At 41.8% G+C, this 24807-nt stretch overlaps 1 protein-coding gene across 2 annotated transcripts in view; it reads right to left on the bottom strand.

Annotated features, from left to right (window-relative positions):
• Positions 1-24807, bottom strand: part of LOC149250034 (vacuolar protein sorting-associated protein 22 homolog 1-like) — a 119056-nt gene that overhangs the window by 51093 nt on the left and 43156 nt on the right. For both annotated transcript variants that reach the window (XR_016266812.1, XM_089458899.1), the window contains exons 2-4: positions 23324-23389; positions 23007-23117; positions 22452-22587 (exon numbers count right to left, since the gene is read on the bottom strand). Coding sequence is in view for 1 of the 2 variants with exons in the window: in XM_089458899.1 (XP_089315025.1) it covers positions 22452-22587; positions 23007-23117; positions 23324-23374 (298 nt within the window). In the remaining variant the exon portion in view is untranslated. The remainder of the gene's footprint in view (positions 1-22451; positions 22588-23006; positions 23118-23323; positions 23390-24807) is intronic.

Genomic DNA, 24807 nt, shown 5'->3' on the forward strand with positions numbered 1-24807 from the left:
TCCTTTCTTCCCAGTAGCGTCCAGCTTACTTCTCTTTTCTTTCGGCACATGAAAATAGACAGGACATCCAAAAATTCTAAAATGTGAGACATCAGGTTTCTTACCAGAGAAAAACTCTTCGGGAGTTTTGGAGTCCAAGGCGGAATGAGGGCATCGGTTTTGAATGTACACAGCAGTATTTGCAGCTTCTCCCCACAAAAACTTTGGAAGACCCTGGTCACATAGCATGGCACGGGCAGCTTCCACAATAGTCCTATTCTTGCGTTCAGCAACACCATTCTGCTCAGGAGTATATGCAGTGGTAGTCTCCCTCTTAATGCCAGCTTCTCTGCAAAAGTCTTTGAACTCATTTGACTCATATTCAGTGCCATTGTCAGTCCTCAAAATCTTGATCTTCTTTCCGGTCATATTTTCCACCAAGGCTTTGAAGGTACGGAACCACATGAAAGCCTCATCCTTCTTCTTCAAGAAGTATATCCAGGTTTTGCGAGAGAAGTCATCAGTAAATGTCATATAGTAAGAACATCCCCCCAGGGATGTTACAGGCAACATACCGGAAAGATCAGAATGGACCAGTTGCAATATCTCAGATGTCTTTGTGACACTTGAGGGGAAAGGTCCCCTTGTATGTTTTCCTTCAGCACAGCCCTTACATACACCTTTATGATTATTTCCAAAATCAGGCATCCCTGTCACCACCTTCCTTGCTTCGGGAAGAGCCTTGTAATAAAGGTGTCCAAATCTCCGGTGCCATAGTTCGGTTTGACGGATAGTATCACAAGTCATAGCTCCCGACGGAGTCCCTCCAACCTGGTAGAGTGTACCAACTCTAAAACCAATTGAGATAGCTTCCTTGAAGCTCTTCTTCCACATGAGTACCTTTCCATCAGAGAAAGTTACATTGAATCCTTTGTCTTCCATGGCAGATACAGACACAAGGTTCTTCTTCAATTTGGGTACATAGAGTACATCTTGTAGATGGAGGACTTGTCCTTGAGACAAGTGGAGGGTCACAGTCCCGGTCCCTTTCACAGGATAAGTGGCATTATCCCCAAGGGTAATTTCTAGATTAGTATCCCTTTCAACCATGTCAGAAAGTGCTTCCTTGAATCCAGTGATGTGTCTTGAGGCACCACTATCGATTAGCCAGACATCCATAGTGTCGGGCGGAGATGCAGCTGAGAGAGCAGATATTAGAATATACTCATTTCTTTTATCAACAACATTAGACTCCTCATACCTGGTATTTCTGGTCCTTTTAGAAGGTGGATGGTTTCCTTCAAAGTGAGCCTTCCTCTTTCCTTTGGATTTGTCATTTCTTTGATTCCCATTCCTTCGGTTGTTGTTGTTGTCGTCACTATCGGGAGAATTCTTCTGGAAGGGGCATTCTCTATCATAGTGTCCAGTCCTATGGCAGGTGAAACATTTACCCTTCTTCTTTTGAGTCTTAGTCCTTCCTTTGTCCTTGGAACCACCAGAGTTCTTCTTTCGGGAATGAGCAACATAGGCAGCATTTCTTTCATTATCAAATTCCTTCATCCTTGTTTCTTCTTGCATACATCTAGACAGAAGCTCATCAAAGTTAGGGATGGTATTATTGTTGAGAATGGTAGTTGTGAATACTTGCCATTCATATGGAAGTCCTCCAAGTGCGGTGAGAACCATCTCACGATCAGCTATTGTCTCCCCAATAGCTAGCAGATTGTTCCTGGTTTCGGTCAACTTCATAAAGAAAGTTTGAATAGACTCGTCTCGGCCCTTCTTCATATTCTTCAACTTGTTCTTGAGGAATAGCACTTGGTTCACATTGTTTACTCGGAACATAAGTATCAGTTTGTCATACATCTCCTTGGATGTGCCTAGTTCAGATATGTAGGCAACCAGACTCTTATTTATGGATTCCCTGATCAGCAGTTTTGCTCTGATTTCTCCCTTCTTATACTTGTGTTTAACAGCAGCAGAGGCATTTGATGGAGGTTCTTGAATCTTCCCTGTCACATGATCTAGGAGATCATGATCTTCTAATTTGAGATCTAATAACATCTTCCAGGCATGGAAGTCATCACTTCCAGTCAGCTTGTCATTCTCCCTGAATTCAAGCTTAGAGGAATCCATTTCCTTCGATGATGATTGCTATAGATAGAGTTTGTCTTCACCTGAGCTCTGATACCATGTAAAGTTTTGTAGATGTTCTATGCTAAGAGCAATTTCACTTTTCTCACAGCAATCATACAAGTAGATAAGCAAAATGCAGATAGAACATATACGCAGATCTTACAGAAGACAAATCAGAAACAAGAAAAATGTATGTGTTTGTTTCGGCGGTCAACAGGATGCTTCAACCAGCAAAGTCTCCTTTGGTCAGCCAGCCCAACATGTGTCACAACAACCCTCCAACCAGTAGATGAGTCAACCCAAGTCAGTTCTACAAAAGTCAACGCTGTCCTGAAAAGTCAACGCAGGGGCAGCAAGCTAAAAGTCAACGCAGCAGCAAAACGGTCAACCCTTTGACCTCGATTTTTGTGCCAGGTAGTATGGCCTTCAAAAATCGAACCTCCCACAAGTTTTCAGCTTGTTTGGACGAAGCGTTGACCAAAGTCAACGCTGGTCAAACTTCTGCGAAACCCTAGCAGCATAAACCCTAGCAGCAGAAAAATCTTCTTCGTCCTTCCCACGTGTGGCTGAAATTCGTCCTCCAGGTAGCTCGTACTTTTTAGGATGAGAGAGGAAGATGTGAGTTGTTTTTGTGATCAAATTCTCTCCAACTTTTCCTGTATATATATATCCATCAATGAGGGTGTGTGACACATCTGTTGGGCATGTGAGCCTACATTACAAAACTGGCTGACCTTTGCACATATAATTTATTAAGAATAATAAATTCAAAATATAAGTTCTGCTCATCGGATTAAGACTATTTTTATATGGATTTTACACCTCTCAGAAAGAGGAATCCAACAAAAATATTAGCCTCTTAATCTGAGCATCAGAACATGGAGTTTGGACCTAGTTGTCCAAATTTAACAGGGGTTCTATATATGCAGATTTGAGAGACAAAGCACAAGTTAAACAGTTCATCTTGAGATAGTACTGAATGGAAAACCTCTTGCTTTTTCATCCACGGGATCTTGACCACCACCTACAGTACAAGCAAGGAGCTCAACGGTAGACTGCCACCTATCACTCATAATGACAGAGACAGTCTCCTAGGTAATGTGTGATTTGATATAGTTAAGCTTTGTTCTAGTTCTCTAAATCTTTTGGCTATGTTAAATTAATTGTATTCATGGTAGCATAGTTTTATACATTTATTTTGAAGATTAGTTCACTTAAAGCACATTTCTTTCATGCATCTATAATTTATTTTCAATGTCATTAGCATATTTAGAATCAAATCTCAACCATCTAAAAACATCATTAAATTTCATCCTCACTTTGGACTATTTTTGAATGACCCAAGAGTGATTTCTAGTGAATTGATCATCCTTTAAATATGTGCAAAATATTGTTTTAGACAACATCATACACCTATTAAAGACACTCCCCTAAGGCTGGGTTATTGCCAATCCAATTGAAGTGGCTTCCAACAGTGACAAGGATAGCGATCTAGAATTGTCAGGGACATTTGTTTGTGCAAGTTTGCATGATAACATGGCCCAAAGATGATCTTTTAATTTGAGCACTTTTGGAGCTGAGAAGCAACCACATTATCCAACAATGCACTCATACACAATGGATGCACACCCTTAGGATCCCCTTTGGCCAGATTCAAGTGGGTTCCCACAAACTCCAAATTGAGACAGATCATGACATCCCAAGGTTGGACAAGGTTTGCTAGTTATGTCACTTATACGAGCCAACAATGGAGGAGCACCTCATTTTCTGATGCCCCATCTACTATGAGATCAAAGAAAGATACCACTACCTATTTCAGGACTTGGAGAGCTCCCCTTCCACTTTCTTCTGCTACCGCAATCAAAGATGCCTTGCTCTCTTCATGCATGACATATTCAAGCATGGATCTCAGTCTCTACATGTCTTATCCCATATGAACTCTCTAGGAGGATCACCTCATACTTCCAAGTTGTCCCACCAATCAAGGCAGCATGTGACAGGAAGAGATCTATGATACTTCAAATTCTAGATCAATGTGTGCTTGGGTTTCCTCTTGACTCCCTGGGTAGTGGACTGACATTTACAAAATTCATAAGGAGCTAATGTTCAAAGATACAGGGCATACACCATTAAACTAATAGACAAATCAAATCCGAAAGGCCTCTAAGTCAGGCTACACCCATATAGTGCACCATTTGGTTAGTTTGAGTACCCAAGTTTCCATCCGAAACTTCTTCCCCATGGCCCAAGCTTCCCTATTCCTATGCATGCCCCAATATCATATAGCCATAAACACTCCTCAGAGGATATCATTCAACAATGAATTAGCCTTTTCACAATTATTGATGGCTTCAAAGGAGCCTACATCAAGGCTCACTCACTCATCCTCGGCAGCGAGTTATAGTTCTATCAAGCCTTGACATTCTCTCATTTGATCAACACCAAGACTCATCAATTTCTAGCATCTTTCTTGTACTTGCACTTTATTTAATATCTCTCTTAGTTAAACATTTAAATTGTGGTTAGACACTTCATTCTTTATATTTTCCCGTTTTCAATATTGTTCTAAGAGTTGCTTTCGCACTCCCACTTGGTATCTATTATCCACCAAAAGTGGATAACCCCATAGGAGAATTTTTTTTCCTATCTTGGACAGGGAAAATTTTAAGAACCCCCCCTAAATTTACATGTATAATAAATGGGCGAATCTCCATGGTATATAGGAAAAATGGAAGGTGATTTTATCAATGATATGATATGTATATATAGTTTTTTGGCGAATCTCTCACCAGGCATGGCGAATATTTTACTCAATTATAAAATCTTGTGTTTATTGAATACACAAATGAAATCATTGCATTTCTTTAAAATATCTTTTGAAATCAAAATTACCGAAATTACATATCGATAACCTAGTAGGTGTAGGATAAAATTCACCCGTGCCATTCACAAAAAGCATGAGAAAAAACCTAATACTATATATAAAACCAAGAAAAATTCAAATTCATCATTTCTAGGGAACTCATAACCACCCTGCCAATACACAAGTATGTTCCTGTTTGCAATTAGAAAAATTACCCAAATTACAATCTGTTTACTCCAGCATATGTTGGAAAGTTACAGAAGGATGACTAGTGTAATCAATCCATTCCTTCTAGCTCTGGATTTGTTTCAGTTTAAAACAGAAGTATACAAATATACTTGTCCAACGTCTATGCTTTAACCATTCACCTTAAGATGTTTTTACAATATAATATCCTAAGTCTATTTAATATCTTCATTATCATAAAAAACAACCTATATCCATCTTAACTCCACATCTACCACTCTTAGGGGGATGAAATCTATTTATCCCTCTGAGCACTTGGTAGACCCAGAATTAAGATGGATCTAAGATGATAGAATTTCCCCTTTAAATAGTCTATGCTCACATGAATACCATGGTATTACCATGGGTCAATACCATGGGTTATCATAAACCTAGAGCTTAAAAATTACTATTAGTAATTTATAAAAATTAATAAAATTAATAGTTGATTTTTATTTTATTTTTTATTTTAACCAAGCGAAAATGTTTAACATACATTAAATTACAACATCCATTTTTACTCTTGATCGGATCAAATATTTTTTCACTCTATGCTAGTTTGCATATCACGATATTTGATACCTCTCGGGGGTTAGTAGATCCAGAGTAAAGATGGATCTATGCTGGTCTAATTCCCCCATTTAAATAGGCTACATTCCAGGTCAATACCATGGGTCAATACCATGTGCCATTTTGGTGAATACCATGGGTCAATACCATGTGCCATTTTTATTTTTATTAATACTAATATTAGGGTTAATAATGTTTTTTTGCATGGTATTAATAACAATCTAGTCCATGGTATTTGTCCCATAGTATTTTGCCCATAGGTTTCACCTAAATATAACACATTTTTTGAGTGTTCGTAAATATAAGGTGACTTATGGAGTAAATATAAAAAAAAATGTTTTATTTGTTTACCATACCTCTCGTTTATTTATATTTTTATTAATTTACCATACCTCTTTTACAAATATGGTATTTGGCCCATAGGATTCACTTAAATAAAACCTCTTTCTTGAGCCTTCATAAATAGAACGAGGGTTATGGACTAAATATAAAAAAATGTTTTATTTGTTTACCATACCTCTCGTTTATTTATATTTTTATTAATTTACCATACCTCGTTTACAAATATGGTATTTGGCCCATAGGATTCACTTAAATAAAACCTCTTTCTTGAGCCCTCATAAATAGAACGAGGGTTATGGACTAAATATAAAAAGAGGTTTTATTTATTTACCATGCGTCTAGTTTATTTATATTTTTATTTATTTACCATACATTTTGAGTAAGTATAAAAAAACGTTTTATTTATTTACCATACCTCCACTTTACTTATATTTACACCCTTGCATGTATATAAGGTGACTTATGGAGTAAATATAAAAAATGTTTTATTTATTTACCATACCTCTCATTTATTTATATTTTTATTAATTTACCATAACTCTTTTATAAATATGGTATTTGGGCCAAAGGCCCATAGGATTCACTTAAATAAAACTTATTCTTGAAAATGGGCGAATGGATTCACTTAAATAAAACCTATTCTTGAAAATGGGCGAATGGAAGGTTGTAACTCCTAATTTCAAGGGCTAAATTTACCTTTTTTACCCTCTCCCTTAAAAGAAGGTGGGCTATTTGAGGTGATTTGTAAAAATGTACTATAATACAAAATAATCGCCCACTAAAAATTTAAAACCCCTTAATTTCGCCAAAGGGCGAACATTCGCCCCTAAAATCACCCCTAATCTTGGGCAGCCAGCCAACTAACAGCCCTACACATTGCTCAGTTATGATGATATGCCACATCCCTCCTCCATTTGCACCAGGCATACACCTCTCACTATCCAGCATTCCTCTTGGCAGGTGGGTCACCACTCGGTAGGGTACTTTAACCATTTTGCAATCAAGTGCTTTTACTTAATGTTTTGGGCATTCTAACATGGATAAAGGGGTGATTCTGATAATTGACCGATCTCTAACCCCTTCACTAGCCATCACTCGGTTCTTGAGCACTAGATGCTCCATCATATAATAAAGAAACCCTTGCATGTCCCAACCCTAGTGAGCAAGAAACCAACTCATCCTTAAGGGGTAAATAAATATTACATCATTAAAAGCAAGCTTGGCCACCTAAGTTATGCTCCTTATTAAAGCATTATCAAAAAAGAAATAAAAGGCGCACTAGAGGGGTGGAAAAAGCAAGCCAAGGAAAGGGGTAACTCGTGCCTTCATGATTGCTCCCTCCACACATATGTACACTCAAGATGATGGACCTCCACCAATTATTCTCATGACCATGACACCTGGCCATGAAGTCTTTCCCCTCCGTTGCCACTACTACCATAAGCACCTGTGAATTGAAGGGTTCACCTTGGACATGTTACTTCCCCTTAGAAGCTAGAAGCACCTAATAGGGTTGATCATCTAGCCACCCCTAACAAGGTAGTGAACACTTTTACGAGACTTGGTCTAGTTAGATATTTGAAGGTGATCGTGGTTTGAAGTCTTATTACCCTTGACAATTAAGAATGGTCCACTTTGATGCATTTATGGTCATTGTCTCTAATGAATGATTGCTTTTACTTGGATTTGAGATGGTTTTGCTAGGTGGTCCTTCACAAATCAGCAGAGGCCTTGAGGGCACCCACTCCATGCCTACTCCACATGATGACCAAGTTGTACTACACTTCTGGAAAGTAATGATGACCTTGTAGATGCATTGTTACCCCTCCATAGGAAAGTGTTGAGTACATTGATGATTTCAGCAATTGATTGACACTTCAGAGCACCCCTAGATGCTGAAACGTTAAGCTCACTTTGCTTATGTTAGAGATTCTTGGTGATGTACCCAGCAGACCCAATATGCCCTTAGGCTTGCCTTGACACTGTTTGATAGGCATGGCTTGATCCAAAATCCAGATGATGATGGTCATCCCTAGGATGACTAGGGAGGGTTTATACCAGCTCATGGAGCCTCAATGCTTGAGAGAGATTGCACCACGTTGTATTGATGACCCCCTTAGAGATGACATAGGGCACCTAGACCTGGGTTTTGAAATATAGAAATATTTTGAGGCTTGATTTATTAGCCCTAAAAGGGCATGACGTCTTGTTATAGAGGAGTATTGACCCACATGTGTGAGCTTTTAGTGGCTTATTGTTAAAATTGGCAACTAGGGCCAAACTCCATGTGGGTCATCTTATTTATGGCAGTTGGTATTTTTCTTGGATTCCTCTTGTCGGAGGTGTAGGATTGATCTAAAGATTATCCGATTCCGACATGTATTCATGGAAATATGAATTTATTTGTGTTATGGGACAATTCATCAAGGTCAGCCAGCAACCAAATTGCCCCCACTTATCCTCCACGTTTTAGTATAAATAGAAGAGGACTTTAAGTCATATGACACACACACTCTTGTGATCTCTCTTCATTATATTTTGGGTTTGATGAAGATGAGATCTAGAGGGAGTGCCCTAGGTGATACGTTGCCCTTATAGGAGATGCCCTAGAAGCTGTGATGGAGAAGGCTCTACGTTGTCATGGACAAGGCTCTACGCTGCCCTAATGGAGAAGCCTAATGCAGCCATGGAAGAAGCCTTATTGTTATCATGGAGAAACACTTACGCTGGCATGGAAATAAGCCCTAAACACTGAAATGAAGGAGCCCTACTTACAGTTAAGAATATGCCCTAACTTTTGTTCTAAATGAAACGCATTCATGAAGGATAGATGTTAAACGCTATCATGAAGGATAGATGCTAAACGCTGTCATAAAGTCCCGATGCTAAACGATGTCATCATAATGCTAAACGTTGTCATGAAGGATCTATCCTACGCTAGCCGCAGTAAGGAAGTAAACATAGTCTCCTAGCCGTAGCAAGAAGGGACACTTATATACAACAATTATACATTGTCCTAGGCCGCATTCATAAAGAGTTTAGATGTAGCAAGGGGAGGCCCTTGACAAGCCCTAACGTAGTCAAGAAAGAGATGCATACACAGTCCATGAAAGAATCTAAGCTGCAGTTAAGGAGGGTGGTATAGGCAGCTCAAGGAGGCTCCAAACAACAACATTTAAATAGGCACTAGGACGCAGTCATTAAAGGCCTCAATCCGCAGTTGAGGAGGATTGTTCGAGGTAGACCTTACACGTTGTTTACAGGAGGAAGGTCACAAGCAGTTGGTTGTTGTCCTGAAAGAAGTCTTGCACAGTCATCTAGCCACTTGTTGTTGGAGACAGCATGGTTATGTTTTGGTATGATATCCTAGGCATAAGTATCCTATAAGAAGAAGCTATGGGGTTGTTGTTTGAAGGATGAATGGATCACTGCATGAATGGGACCTGTTGAAGGAGTCTGCTACTATAGCCTAGCTGCTCTGCTAGGTTGTAAGCCATAGCAAGCAGCTAAGGCTGGTATGCATTGAGTGTGTGATGGTGCAGCATAGTGCACAGTAACAGTATGCAGCATATAGGTGACAGTGAGGATGGGTGCTGCATGGTGCAGCATAGTGATGATGGGCATGGATGTATAGCAGCAACAAGAATGTACTGCAGCAGGATGATGATGATGTATTGCAGTATGCATTTGGGTGCAGCATAGTGCAATGAAGGGTACAGCATAGTGCAGCATGAAGGATGCAGCGTAATGATGATGAAGAGCAGCTTGATGGGCGCAACATGATGATGAGGTGCAACACAGTGATGGGTGTTGCGTGGTGATGGAGTCACCTTGGAGGATCAGTTGAAGAAATATGCCTTCACCTGAGTTCAGATCGGCTGCCTCATGTGTTATCTTCATAGAGAAGATCTCTGCTCTTATTATGACAAAGTCAAAATATTGACTTCTGATGTATATGTACGATCTCTCTCTCTGTGCTGAACTATTGAAGAATATATAAGAAGAATTGATCAAGGGTTTCCCCACATTGGGGTTTGTCCCTAGCTGGCGCCACATCTTGTGTCCTCTTGTCTTGGCTTGTTTTCTGATGTTTATGTTTATGTTCTATCTGCAATTTACTATCATGCTGATGTGATTGCTAATCTGGAATTGATATTGAGCTAAATTAAAAAATTGAAATAAATTGCTCCAAGCATTGAACAGACAAAAAATTAACATCGTATCAGAGGTGAGGCGAAGACAAAGCCCAAGCAAGAGTGAAAGAGCAATCACCAAAGACAGTTGGAAAGGACAAAAAGGCTCAATGGGTTCCTCATCCCTCGTCAAATTCACCAAGGGTGAAGTCGAAGCAGAGAATATTATCCGAGTGGCGCAGCGGAAGCATCTGATGGCCTACCTAAAGATCACTTCAATGGGAAGTCCGGATCTAAGGGTGGAAGGAAAGGCAGATGCCTTGCTTGCAATAAGTTTGGCCATTATGTGAGGGAGTGTCCAAATAGAAGGGACACATCACTTGATGATGATAACAATCATTCCAGGGGCATCTTCAATGATCGAAGGAATGATAGGTACAATGGAAAAAAGGAATGCAGGTCATCAAGGAAATGGCCAACTCTTCAAAGAAAGCAAGGAACTCTAATTATGAAGAATCAAATGTTGTTTGTGATAAGCTAAAGGAGTATTATCTTATATTGGCCCTCTCCACTACTTCTCCTCCAGACTCTTTGGGAATCTAGCTTATTGATAGTAATGCTTCAAGGCACTTCATCGGATAGAAGGAAGCTCTCTCTAATTTGAAAGAGAAGGAAACAATCGTGGAGCTTAGGGAATGTTACCCCTATCCCGGAAAGGGTGTAGGGAATGTTACCCCTCAATTGAATGAGGGTAACACGATTCATTTACAAGAATTTCTTTATGCATCTGATCTCAAGAAGAACCTGGTGTCCATTTCAGCAATGGAAGTCAAAGGTTTCAAGGTGACATTCATCGATGAAAAGGTACGTGTTTGAAAAAGTAATTTTTCAAGATGCTTTTATTCTTGGGTTCAGGGTTGGCAATTTGTATCAAGTTGCAGGAAGTCCATTGGGGACCATGTCAGTTGACACCTCTTCTATAGCACCGAAGGTCTGCTTATTATGGAGCCCTACCCGATGTGAGTCAGATGGTGACAGGGATGCCTGAATTCAAGAAGAGCATGGAGGTACATGTCTGAGAAGTACTGAAGGAAAACTTACAAGGGGACCATTCCCCTCATGTAGCAAGACCTCAGATGTGGAACACCCTGAGGGGTTTGAGATTCATGATTGGGAATCTCATGTATGCAAGTGGAAGAAATCCCTCTATGACTTGAAGCAAGCACCCCAGGGCTTGGTATGAAAGGAAAAACAACTATCTGATGAAGCTGAGATTCACCATTGCTTAAAAGTTGTGGATGATAGACCTCTCATACTGGTACCTTATGAGGATGACCTTTTTTTGACTAGTGCAGACCCTCTCATTTACAAAAGTAAGAGGGAGTTGGATTCCGGATTTGGAATGGTGAATTGCAAGCCCGTGACTACCTCGATGAAGCCTAACTTTAAGAAGTTATGCGGTAGTGATGTCGGACCTGATTTGAGAAATGCCTCTGAGTTTCGTAAACTCATACTAGCATTGATGTTCTTGGTGAACTCTCGTCCGGATATATGTTTTGCAGTTAGCATGTTGAGCTCATATATGGTTGAGCCTCACTGGATTGGTGCCAAGAATCATTTGAGATATCTTTAGGGCACAATCTCTCATGGATTGAGATACACTGTTGGAAATGTGAAGCTGCATGATTATTCGAATACTGACTGGGCAAGCAGTGTGGAGGATGGCAAGAGAACTTCTAGGTGTTGGTTATCATGGATTGAGATACACTGTCGGAAATGTGAAGCTGCATGATTATTCGAATACTGACTGGGCAGGCAGTGTGGAGGATCACAAGAGCACTTCTAGGTGTTGGTTATCTTTGGGATCTACTTCGATATCCTGGATGAGCAGGAAGCAAAAGTTGGTTACTTTGAGCACCGATGAGGCCCGATACATAGCTGCGAGTATGACCTCGTGTGAAGTTGTCTGGTTGTGGAAACTCTTCAGTGAGCTATTTGGACACGTATTGGGTATCATCGTGATCTTCTATAACAACCAGGGGGGGATTTGATTGTTGAGGAATCCCGTGTTCTATGATCGCTCCAAGCATATAGACCTCAGGTACCACTTTATCTGGGATATGGTACATCGAGGAGCAATAAGGCTCCATCGCATTGGGACTGATGTGCAGGTCGCCGACATTCTGTCGAACCCCTAGGAAAGGTCAAATTTGTGACTTTCCAAGAACGACCAGGAGTCGTGGAGAGACTCTCTCCTAAGGGTCTTGTATGATATGGACATTGAGCTCTAGGAGCTCAGGCGGCTTGGGGGTACTTCTTGGAGCGATGAGAAACCATAGGGTGAGTGGTTTAGCCTTCCCCTAGTGGTCTGCTATGTAGGAAGGATGAGTGGTTCATCCTTCTCCTGTTGAGACACAGCCATAGGGTGAGTGGTTCAGCCTTCCACTAGTGATTTGTTGTGTACAAGGTGAGTGGTTCAGCCTTCCCCTGGGATACCCTTGGCGACATGTAGGCAGGATGAGTGGTTCGTCCTTCTCCAGCTGAGACATCCTACCCATGAAATCTGGGACTCATGGGAAGTACCTCTCATCTGGACAATGAGTAGGGAAATGAGGATAGGGACCATAGTAGTACCGATGGACGCATCGTGTTACTACCGTACTCCCTATGCTAGGATGATATTGACCTGGGATCAATTGGAACTGACTTCGAGTCAGTAAGAGTGATATAGCTCACTCTCTTTTGGAACTGATTTCAGATCAGTAAGAGTCGTATGATACACTCTCTTTGTTTGGAACTAAATTCGGATTAGTAAGAGTGGTATGACACACTCTCTTTATTGGAATTGACTTCAGGTAAGTAAGAGTGGTATGAGACACTCTCTTTTATATGGGACTGACTTCGGGTTAGTAGAGGATGGTATGATACCTTCTCGATCATTTCTTCTTCTTCATAGTTCAGCAGTGCAGGGCACTAATGGCAGAGATAGTACAGTCTGGCAGATGGATTAGCAGATGGAGTTCTCCCTAGTTGAGAGGGAGTGTTAAAATTGGCAACTAGGGCCAAACTCCATGTGGGTCATCTTATTTATGGCAGCTGATATTTTTCTTGGATTCCTCTTGTCGAGAGGTGTAGGATTGATCTAAAGATCATCCGATTCCGACATGTATTCACAGAAATATGAATTTATTTGTGTTATGGGACAATTCGTCAAGGTCGGCCAACAACCAAATTTCCCCCACTTATCCTCCACGATTTAGTATAAATAGAAGAGGACTTTAAGTCATTTGACACACATTGTTGGCTTGTTGGGGCCTGACCCAGGTTCCGAATTAATTAACCAAACAAATCCCTGTACTACTGGCCCTTTCGGCAACAGTCCGCAGAGCCCGGACTAAGGTCTCACCCGAAATAGTATGGGAGGGTGAAAGAACCAGGTTTCCGCACCCTTGAGATGTCTGGGAGGTACGACTGGTCCTCTGTTTGTTCCTGCGTGCAGGTCGCTTCGCGCACTTCTCGTTCCTCACGACCTGATACACTGCCTTCGCACAGCCCTAACCAAGGGTTGTACCGCACTTTGCGCTATTACCCGAGGTCGTACTTATCTTGCAATGTTAATTAATTACCTCTGCCTACTTGAATGTCTTAAGTTATAATTAGCAATACAAAACATTCATACACGATCGCGCAGTAAATAAACAATATACTTGCAAATTCTATCCAATCATGCATTAAAATAGGAAAATATACACAGAATTATAGCAAAACTTCTCTTTATTGATTCTCCCAACGGTTACAGACTCGACCTGCCCTACACACTCAGCTGCAGGGGCCCGCGCACTTAGCTGTGGACTACTAGGCCTTTGCGCATTCAGTTGCAGAGGCCTATACACTTAGAGCCTCGCTCTATTTATACAATCCCATGGTCCGCATCCCATGGTCCGCGGACCATGGGTAGGTCTATCCAGCCGACATTACATTACAAAAACTAGGGTGGACAACCCTGTGACTCTATTATATTTTCGCGCCCGCAATTCGCGGAGCTTTTACAAAAAGATTCGGTCAAAACTTGGGCTTTAAGCCCCAAAACATGCCTTGGGGGGATTCCATGCCCAACAGGCCCCCAACACAAATATCGTGACTCGCCCTCGAGTGACTCGAACTGCGGCAAGGTCAACAACACACTGAGCCACTGCTTGTTGGATTTGTTGCATCTGTTGTTTCGAGACCTCTGTGTCGGAAGTGCTTCTCTGCATCAGTGCGTGCATCCCCTGCATGTGTGCAAGCTTGCCTTCAATTTCTGCTGTGATGGTGAAGGCCTCGTCGATCCAAGGCTGAACGCGCGCCTTCAGGACTGCTTCCTTGTGTCGTGCTGCGTCCACCTACTCTTTCAACGCTTTAGCCTGTTGCATCCGCACGAGCCTCTGAGTGAAGGCCACCGTCTGCGTAGTTCCTCTGACGCTGTCATACTGTTGTTGGAGTTCTCGCGCCTCTATCTCTAAGCACTGGATGTTGGGGTCCTCCTGCAAATTTGTGAGGACCTCAAATGATTCTTCCAACATGCTGGTGCAGTCTCGCACTGCACTGCCAATTTCGTCCAGTCCCGCTATGATAGTGCTAGCGCGCTATTCTCTGACTTCCGGAGGGGTGGGCAGCTGTGCCTTTAACCGCAGCTCACCTGAAGGTTCAGCTCCAGTTGAACCTTTGTCATTTCCTCCCACGCCTCACGCACCCCTGCTGCTAACCTGTGGATGTGCGCCTCACACACCCCTACTGCTAACTTGTGGATGCGCGCCTCCGCTTGTATGTCTATTGGGATGGCCAGCTCCGGGACGCTTTGGCAAGCTCCGTCTATTACCTGTACAAGCTATTGATTCTGCGACACCACTTCATCGCGCTGCAAGCTCAATTGTTCCATATTGATTTTCTGCTCGCTGAGGACTTGCAATGTGCGGCTCTCCCTAGCTCGCAGCTCTACAGTTATTCCATCCTGCAAAACATATAAGGTGTCCCGCGGGAGTGCAGCAAGGTTGATGTCGAGACCCTTCAGCACGCTAATCACAGGCCTATAGGCCTCATTTGCTGTCATTAGTGCCCCTTCTGGTAGCACTACAGTATTCGTCACCCGAGCGTGCATCATCTATTCTGTTGCCATTGTTCCGACTACGAGGTTGGTTGAAAGCGTACCAGCCTGAGGAGTGCGCACCTGCAACTCATGTAGCTGCGCTCTGAGGGCCCCCAACACAATCTGGTTCTCCTGCATGAAATTTTGGAGGGCCTCAGAGGTGACATCGCGCACTGTCTCGCCGATGTCGTTCAGATCACCCTCAATTACGGTGATCGGGTCAATAGTCAACTTCGATGCCTTGACCTTCTTGCGCGACCCTGTCTACTCGGCTAGGTGTTGGCACTTCAACTATGTGGACGCGGTTTGTGGGTCCACACCCCCCCTCTTCTACCTCTGCTTCCTGCCCATGCACTCCCATGTCTGTTTTGGCAGGATGTTCGCGTCTGATCCTAGATCCATAATCACTTGGTCCATCTCATATTCCCCAATCTACGCGGTCAATCTCATTTCCCTTCCTGTTCACGTCATGTGCTTCCCGAGCTTCCGGACTACGCGTGGTTCTCCTGGTGCGATCCCAGCGCATCTAGTTATGAGTTCTTGCAGCCCCTTTACAGCCTTGTTGTCGCGCAGCAGCTTCATGCATGTCTCCAAGAACGTAGTGAGCATCAATGGGTCCATTTTCGGCTCTAGTCTGGCCTTACTTCCTGAAGTGGAGGCATCAGCGAAGCTCCTCTTAGCTTCCATGAAGGTCTCCTTAGCGCGCTCCAAATCAAATTCTGGTTCCTTCGTTGGAGCCTTGCAAACCCAGGTACTTTCTTCAAGTTGCTTGCCTTTGTCATCCCCTATCGTAATACCACTCCGGAGCACGATATTTACATTGGGGTCTTCCTCACACGGCTCAGACCTCATCATTTGCAGGTTCTTAGTTGGGGGAGGTTGGAGTGCTCCTTTATCGTGCAACCTTGCTATCAGTGTAGGACAATTCTTTGTCTCATGATCAAACAACGTACAATACAAGCATGATGGTCGCGTTGGATTCGTACAATCGCGGTCATAATGCCCTGGCCCTCCGCAATTGTAACATATCAGTTGTCTGCGACCTCTTCCTAGCACCCCTCCACCTCGGCCTTGTCCGCGCCCCTGAAATCCTATGTGCGTCATTCCTGCGTTTTGATCGAGGGGCTGTGTTTCAGCCTGAACTCTGTGAGTAGGAGTTCGATCCATCATTAGATCATAACTTCTACAAGTGCACTCATCATGTCCTACTGACCTGTAGAAATTATAGAATAATTGCTTTGAATTCTGTGTATACTTCTGTAATAGATGGCAGTTATCTGTAGCATGCTTTCCTCCTATCTGACAAATCGCGCACCAAAGTGCAAGCGCCGCGCTTGGTCCTGCTTTTGCCTCTGGTCTTAGTGGCATTGACCCTCCTCCCGCAAGGTAATTCCCGAATACCGGGCAGTGGTCCTTGTCGTGCCCCTAACCCTTGCATTTTACACACCATAGCTCATCGCGCATCTCTGGGCGGGTTGTCCTGTCTTGTTTCAAACTTTGCATCTCCAAGCACAAGTTTTTCAACTGCGCGTGAATCTGCTAAACTCCCAGGTTAGGATCTTGTATCGGAGTCTCGTGCAATCTCATCGCGATCTCCAAAGCCTCAAACTAAGTTGTTAGCCTTTGTTGTGATAGTGCATTTCGTAGATGCGGTGTTAACGATGCCACAAACCATTCGCGGTGTTGCCCATTTGTTAATGTCATGTTCGCTTTGCAAATTGTGCACTTCAGTCTTTGATCCAACTCCCATGGGGTTTCGCCTGGTAGCATTGTGATCTCCTTGAATCCAATGATCGACTGTGCCTCAGACTTTGGCCTGCTAAATTCTTTGTTTAGCACAGCTTGGATATTTGCGATCCCCGCATTCGGATTGTCATTGGAATGCTTAATGTACTAAGTCAGCGCGCGATCCTGCAGAGCGCTGACCAACGTTGCCTTCTTTATATTGTCGTCCATGACACCTTGTGCTTCCCATACAGCTTTTATCATGAACCAAAACTGGTCTGGATCTTCATTCCCTACTCCCTTGAACACTGGTAGCTTTATCGCACTTGCCATACTGCTTTGCGGTGGTGGCGGAGGTGGTATGGGTGAAGACGAGGGTGAAGACGGTGAAACTGGTGGTGGTGTGGGTGGGGGTGGTATGCGTGGAATTCTCTGCCTTATCAGATTGATCACACTTCTTGGCGAGACCTTCGCGAGCTCTTCTTTGCCCCCTCGCGGAGGTGAAATCAAGGGGCTAGTTTCTAGTTTTGTGCTACCTTTGTTTTTGTAGATTCTCCCACTCCGCGTAGCCCCAAACATTAATTTATTCGCATAACCCGCTTTTCACACAATAGCATTTTAATCCAAGTGTTCAAAGATTTAACATACTTACCTCACGGTCCCTTGAGGAAGCATCGTTCTGCCTCACTATAGCTGACTGAAGTATCTACCGCGAATTCGGTGATGAATCCTCCTATGATTCGATCGAGCCAGTGATCAACAGTGCGCGCGATCTTATCTTCCAATGCTTCCATCCGCGCACCAATTCTGGAGTCCACACAATAGGTTTGTTGAGTTTACACCTTCCTTGGCTATCTGCTAGCTTTGCAATCCACTCGTACAACTCAGTGGGGAAGGATGCAAAGAAAATTTCGTGGATCTCCGTATACAAGTAGCAGTCTAACCACTCTTCCTTTGATAGTCGCGGATTCCTGTTTTCCTGCGCCGCGAACTCGTGAATCTTTCTATCCAACCAATCTTCAATTCCTTTCTTTGTCGAATTCCAGTGATACGACATCAGACATCTCTATGCAGATCTCGGTCCCGCAACAGAACCATTTGTTGGCTTGTTGACCCAGGTTTGGAGTTAATTAGCCAAACAAATCCCTGTACTACTACCCCTTTTGGCAACAGTCCGCGAAGCGCAGAGTGAGGTCTCACCCGAAGTAGTATGGGAGGGTGCTAGAACCAGGTTTCCGCACCCTTGAGATGTCTGGGAGGTACAACTGGTCCTCTGTTTGTTCCAGCATGCAAGTCGCTTCGCACACTTCCCATTCCTCATGACCTGATACACTACCTTCGCATAGCCCTAACCAGGGGCTATTCTGCGCTCTGCACTATTACCCGAGGTCGTACTTATCTTCCATTGTTAATTAATTACCTCTGCCTACTTGAATGTCTTAAGTTATAATTAGCAATACAAAACATTCATACACGATCGCGCAGTAAATAAACAATATACTTGCAAATTATATCCAATCATGCATTAAACTAGGAAAATATACACAGAATTATAGCAAAACTTCTCTTTATTGATTCTCCCAACGGTTACAGACTCGACCTGCCCTACACACTCAGCTGCAGGGGTCCGCGCACTTAGCTGTGGACTACTAGGCCTCTGCGCATTCAGTTGCAGAGCCTTCTCCTACTTTACGACCGACATACACACTTTACACTTCGACTCAATCACTTAAACTTCTCATGCATTTCTTCCATTCGTTATTTCTTATCCTATACACTTAGGGCCTCCCTCTATTTATACAATCCCGTGATCTGCGGACCATGGGTAGGTCTATCCAGCCAACATTACATTACAAAAACTAGGGTGGACAACCCTGTGACTATTATATTTTCACGACTATTATACTTTCACGCCCCGCGCCAGCAATTCGTGGAGCTTTTACAAAAATATTCGGTCAAAACTTGGGCTTTAAGACCCAAAACATGCCTTGGGGGGATTCCATGCCCAACACACACACTCTTGTGATCTCTCTTGATTCTGTTTTGGGTTTGATGAAGATGAGATCTAGAAGGAGTGCCCTAGGTGATACCCTGCCCTAATATGAGATGCCCTAGAAGCTATGATGGAGAAGGCTCTACATTGCCATGGACAAGGCTCTACGCTGCCCTAATGGAGAAGCCTAATGCAGCCATGGAAGAAGCCTTATTGTTATCATGGAGAAACACCTATGCTGGCATGGAAATAAGCCCTACACGCTAAAATGAAGAAGCCCTACTTACAGTTAATAATATGCCCTAAATTTGGTTCTAATTGAAATGAAGTCATGAAGGATAGATGTTAAACGTTGTCATGAAGGATAGATGCTAAACGTTGTCATGAAGTCCTGATGCTAAACGTTTTCATCCTAATGCTAAACATTGTCATGAAGGATCTATCCTACCCTAGCCGCAGTAAGGAAGTAAACACAGTCTCCTAGCCGCAACACTTAAGGCAGCAAGAAGGGACACTTATATATAGCAGTAATATGTTGTCCTAGGCTGCATTCATAAAGGGTTTAGATGCAGCAAGGGGAGGCCCTTGACAAGCCCTAACGCAATCAAGAAAGAGATGCATACACAGTCCATGAAAGAATCTAAGCCACAGTTAAGGAGGGTGGTATAGGCAGCTCAAGGAGGCTCCAAACAACAACATTTAAATAGGCACTAGGACGCAATCATTAAAGGCCTCAATCTGCAGTTGAGGAGGACTGTTCGAGGTAGACCTTACACATTGTTTACAGGAAGGTCACAAGCGGTTGGTTGTTGTCCTGTAATAAGTCTTGCACAATCATCTAGCCACTTGTTGTTGGAGACAGCATGGTTATGTTTTGGTATGATATCCTAGGCATAAGTATCATATAAGAAGAAGTTGTGGGGTTGTTGTTTGAAGGATGAATGGATCACTGCATGAATGGAACCTGTTGAAGGAGTCTGCTACTATAGCCTAGTTGCTCTGCTAGGCTGTAAGCCATAGCAAGCAGCGAAGGCTAGTATGCATTGAGTGTGTGATGGTGCAGCTTGGTGCACAGTAACAGTACGCAGCATATAGGTGACAGTGAGGATGGGTGCTGCATGGTGCAACACAGTGATGATGGGCATGGATGTATAGCAGTAGCAAGAATGTATTGCAGCAGCATGATGATGATGTATTGCAGTATGCATTTGGGTGCAGCATAGTGCAATGAAGGGTACAACATAGTGCAGCATGAAGGATGCAGCATAATGATGATGAAGAGCAGCTTGATGGGTGAAACATGATGATGAGGTGCAGCACAGTGATGGGTGTTGCATGGTGATGGAGTCACCTTGGAGGATCAGTTGAAGCAATATGCCTTCACCTGAGTTCAGATCAGCTACCTCATGTGTTATCTTCATAGAGAAGATCTCTGCTCTTATTATGACAAAGTCAAAATGTTGACTTCTGATGTATATGTACTATCTCTCTCTCTCTGCTGAACTATTGAAGAATATATAAGAAGAATTGATCAAGGGTTTCCCCACATTGGGGTTTGTCCCTCGCTGGCGCCACATCTTATGTCCTCTTGTCTTGGCTTGTTTTCTGATGTTTATGTTTATGTTCTATCTGCAATTTACTATCATGCTGATGTGATTGCTAATCTGGAATTGATATTGAGCTAAATGAAAAAATTGAAATAAATTGCTCTAAGCATAGAACATACCAAAAATTAACACTTATTTTATTGTATTGAGCTATTGGGTTCGCTTATGACCCATTTTCTTCATGTACACACAAAATTGAACTTGTCATAACGCTATTAGGCAAATTAATGAAAGTTATTGACCTCGTATAAATAGAGGATCACTTCACTCTTGTTTCTCATCATAACACTTGGATTTTGGCCGCCTTTAGAGAGCTCGACTTAGCGTAGCGTAACTTACTACTAGTGGAGATGTGATCCTTTTGAAGCTATTGCTATTGAAAATTATTTTTGTCTTGGAGATTTATTTTTGGGATTCAAATAAGGCTATTTCTTGGAAAAGTTGTACGTTTAATTGTAGATTTTGATTGTTTTTCGTGTGATTAATTAATGCTAGGGATTTTATTCCATGTCTAAATGCATATTATTTATGGAAAATCTTTCTTGATTGTTGCATGTTAAATTTATCTTCCTTGAAATCCATAGGGGACCTCCTAGAGAGCTTCCCCTATTTAATTTCTCCCTTCACAAAAAATATAGCTAGGGTTTATCAAGTGAAAACTAGGGTTTTCCCCCTTACTCCAAGCATTAATTCACCTTCTCTTAAATTTAGCCCTAAAGACTCCAACATCCAACTATAAATATGCATGGGGAATCCTTTTGTTGGTCAAAAATACAAAAAACTTCTATAATTTCAAGTCTTCTACTTTTCAAAGTCCTTCAAGGCAAGCCGCTAGGGTTAGTTTCTAGGGCTGAATTCAATTAGGGAAATTCTTGGATGGACATTGGAGCTTAATTGGCTTGAATTTTACCTTCTGAACTTTTTAACTCAAAATCTCGCATTTCACATGGTTGAATTTGCCTTAATAGGGCAGACATCATCCTCCCTAAGCAATTTTTGTTCTAGAATAACCCCAATCCTAGCTAGGGCTTCAACTTAGGGCTTAATTTGAGAGTGTCTTCTCCTTTGTGGATTACATCATTTGCAAACCCTTTCCTCTGTACTTATATGCCTAGATATTCTTTTGTTGATCTATATCTTGAAACCCTAGGTCACACATGCCTCTTTAAGGACTTGGTATACGATATGTTGCTCCTGTACAAACATAATTGTGCCTTTGTCAACTGAAGAGTGCCTTTATCTAGTCTACATCTACATCACCTTGAGCCAAATAAAATAGGATATCATTTAGGAGATCACTAGGAAGCCTCCCGTTTGGTGCCATTCCACTAAAGAGTGGGAAAGAGACTGCTGATGTGACAGCAGAAATCTCCCCCATTATTGCAATAAAGGTCTGGCCCTTACCTTGTGAGGCCTCTCACAAGGCCTGCTAGATTTTGAGGCAACATTACCTACTCTGAATGTACTTTTTTAGTTCCATTGTCCTACTTTTATAGTCATTTGTTGGACATTCATAAAATTATCTTACTTCATCTACTGATGCTACACATATCCCCTTGTAGTTAGATTCATTATGTTTCTCCCATTGAAACGAACAATATTCTCCACAATTGCACTTTTTCACATTTTCTATTAATCACATGTGAATTATGATCTCTCTAATTTATACAACTAAGCAATATGGAGAGAGAGAGATGATTTCTCTAATTTATGCAACTAGGTAATATAGAGAGTGAGGGGGGGAGAGAGAGACCAAGTTCATAATAGAAATCGCCAATTCCTAACAGTTCAGCCCAAAATCCCTTGTTTGATGCAAGTGGATCCACTCCAACTTTGGCGCACATCTCATGAAATTGTGACCTGAATGCAGGATTTTTCTTTATATCATTCTGCAATCACCAATAGAAGCACCACATTTCTATCTGTTGTTATTTCTTAGAGACTGCAATGTCAAGGCAAAGAGTTCAACCATGCCAAGCTGAGAAATAGATATATTCTACCATAGCTGCAAGGTAATCATCGAAGAAGGTAAAACAAGTAAAAGATACGTATTTAGAACATTAATTCTTTGGTACACATCTCACCTTTGGCCAAGTAAACAATTCCTAAAATCTGATGATAGAGTTGTCTTCCAATGCTATAATGGGCATTTGGAAGCAAATGAGTAATTATTTTGAAACAACTCTCTCAAAAGGTAAAGGCAAACAAAGGTGGTCATTATAATCTCTCAACTCGCCATCCATAGACAAATTTGGAGTTAGATTCCATAATACTAAATAACTACTGCTCATTAAAACTATCTGCACACCTTGTGTTTGCGAGCAAATTCTTCGAGCTGTGCCCTAAAAGTTGCAAGTTGCTCCTTCATAAGGTCTTTTCGTATGGTAGCTACATTCTCCCCAAGCTCCCTATACTTATCCTATGAATGAGAAGATTTTGAATGGTTAGTAACTTCATAATATTAGGAAATAAATTCCACACAGAATAATCATTAAAACAGAAGTAAATCCATTTTCTTAAGCCCAGAAAATTGCTACGTATGATACATTCCCACAGCCCACATCTGGAATAAGAATACAACTTCAAAAGATGTGTATGAAGCAAGTCAAAACATGAAAGACGTACACGAGCTGCAGCAGCATTTTGAAGACCTGATATTCCCGCTCGGCGCCTCATATTTGGCTTGTTATTCTACAATCCAATACAGAGTTAATCAATTTAGGTGTCTTAAAGTGACACACATCAAAAAATTAGAAGTATTCAAATGATTTGTTAGGCCAGTATATCATGCGTGATACAAACAAATGCATACTTATAAAATCACTCCCCAACATCAATTCCACAAAAAGTTTAGTTTCAATCCTACTAAAACTTCCAATAGGGAGACATCAAAACGAAAAACAGTTAACAAATTAATACTGGAAGTTTTCACCCCTCAAATCTAAATAATCCTACCTTGGAGTTGTTTTAAAAATGTAATGTCCATTCCTAGTTGGGCACTCTACTGTGCTAAATTAATAATATGACGTGTGTAACAATCTTAGCGTAATACTTCATTTTTGTACCCCTCCTTTGCACATGGTCCAATGATTAAATATCATATAAAGATTTTTGCCTATACTCAGTTATGTAGATTTCATGAATAGCACCTCATAGGAAGTTGCATGATATTGTTGTGCTCCTAATGAGAACTCCAGGCCAAGGCCTCCCTAGATAGATAAGATAAAATAATCTTATTCATGTCCAAGGAATAACCACAATAGCCAGGTCAATGGGACTGAAAAGTACATCCAGTGTCAATACATAGTGTGAAAATAGCTCCCAAAGTGAAAAGAATAATCTCTTAGAAAATATAATTAGCTTAGGCTATATTTTTCCTACGCTGGACATAAAGACATGATGTAATCCCAAAAGAAAAATATAAAAGAACATAAGAATGACTGCACTGGGAAAGAGGGGGGGCTATAAGGAAAGGGAAGAATCAAGTTAGGACATGTGGCATAAAGCTAACTCATCTCCCATGATTAGTAACGTGGCATATATAAAAAGCCAAAAAGAAGAATGTTGGGCACCTCGCTCTCCCAAAGCACATATTGCTCTTACCTTATTCCATCCATGAATATATCTTTTATAGATTATGCAAGGTGTTTTTCATCTATTTTTCTTCCTTAGCTATGCAGCTATATCTTTGCTGGTTTTGAAATTTCATGGCCTTAGTTGTTGGTGCCTATTACCCACCAAAAAGTGGGTAACCCATAGGACAAAGTTTTCTCCTCATTGAATAGCTAGCCAGCCAGCCAGCAGCCCTATATGATCAACACATAACATGATACTAGGATCCTCCACTTCTTGCTCTGATTAGATTTCTCTCTCCCATCCAGCATCCCTTCTTTAAGGAAAGTGGATCATCCATCGGTAGGCACTTTAATCATTTTGCAATCATGTGCTTTCACTTAATGTTATGGGAATACTAATATGGTTCAAGGGGCAAACTGAATAACTGACTGATCTTGACTGTATTCTTGTTCCCTCACTTCACCTGGGAGGCTAGTCTTTGACTCTAGTCCAGTGGGACCTCCTCTAAGGCCTTAGGGTTTTAGGAAGAGCAT

This window comes from Pinus tabuliformis, chromosome 7 (assembly GCF_031772625.1).
Source record: "Pinus tabuliformis cultivar Carrire ecotype Pingquan chromosome 7, CPIR1, whole genome shotgun sequence".
Classification (NCBI taxonomy): domain Eukaryota; kingdom Viridiplantae; phylum Streptophyta; class Pinopsida; order Pinales; family Pinaceae; genus Pinus; species Pinus tabuliformis.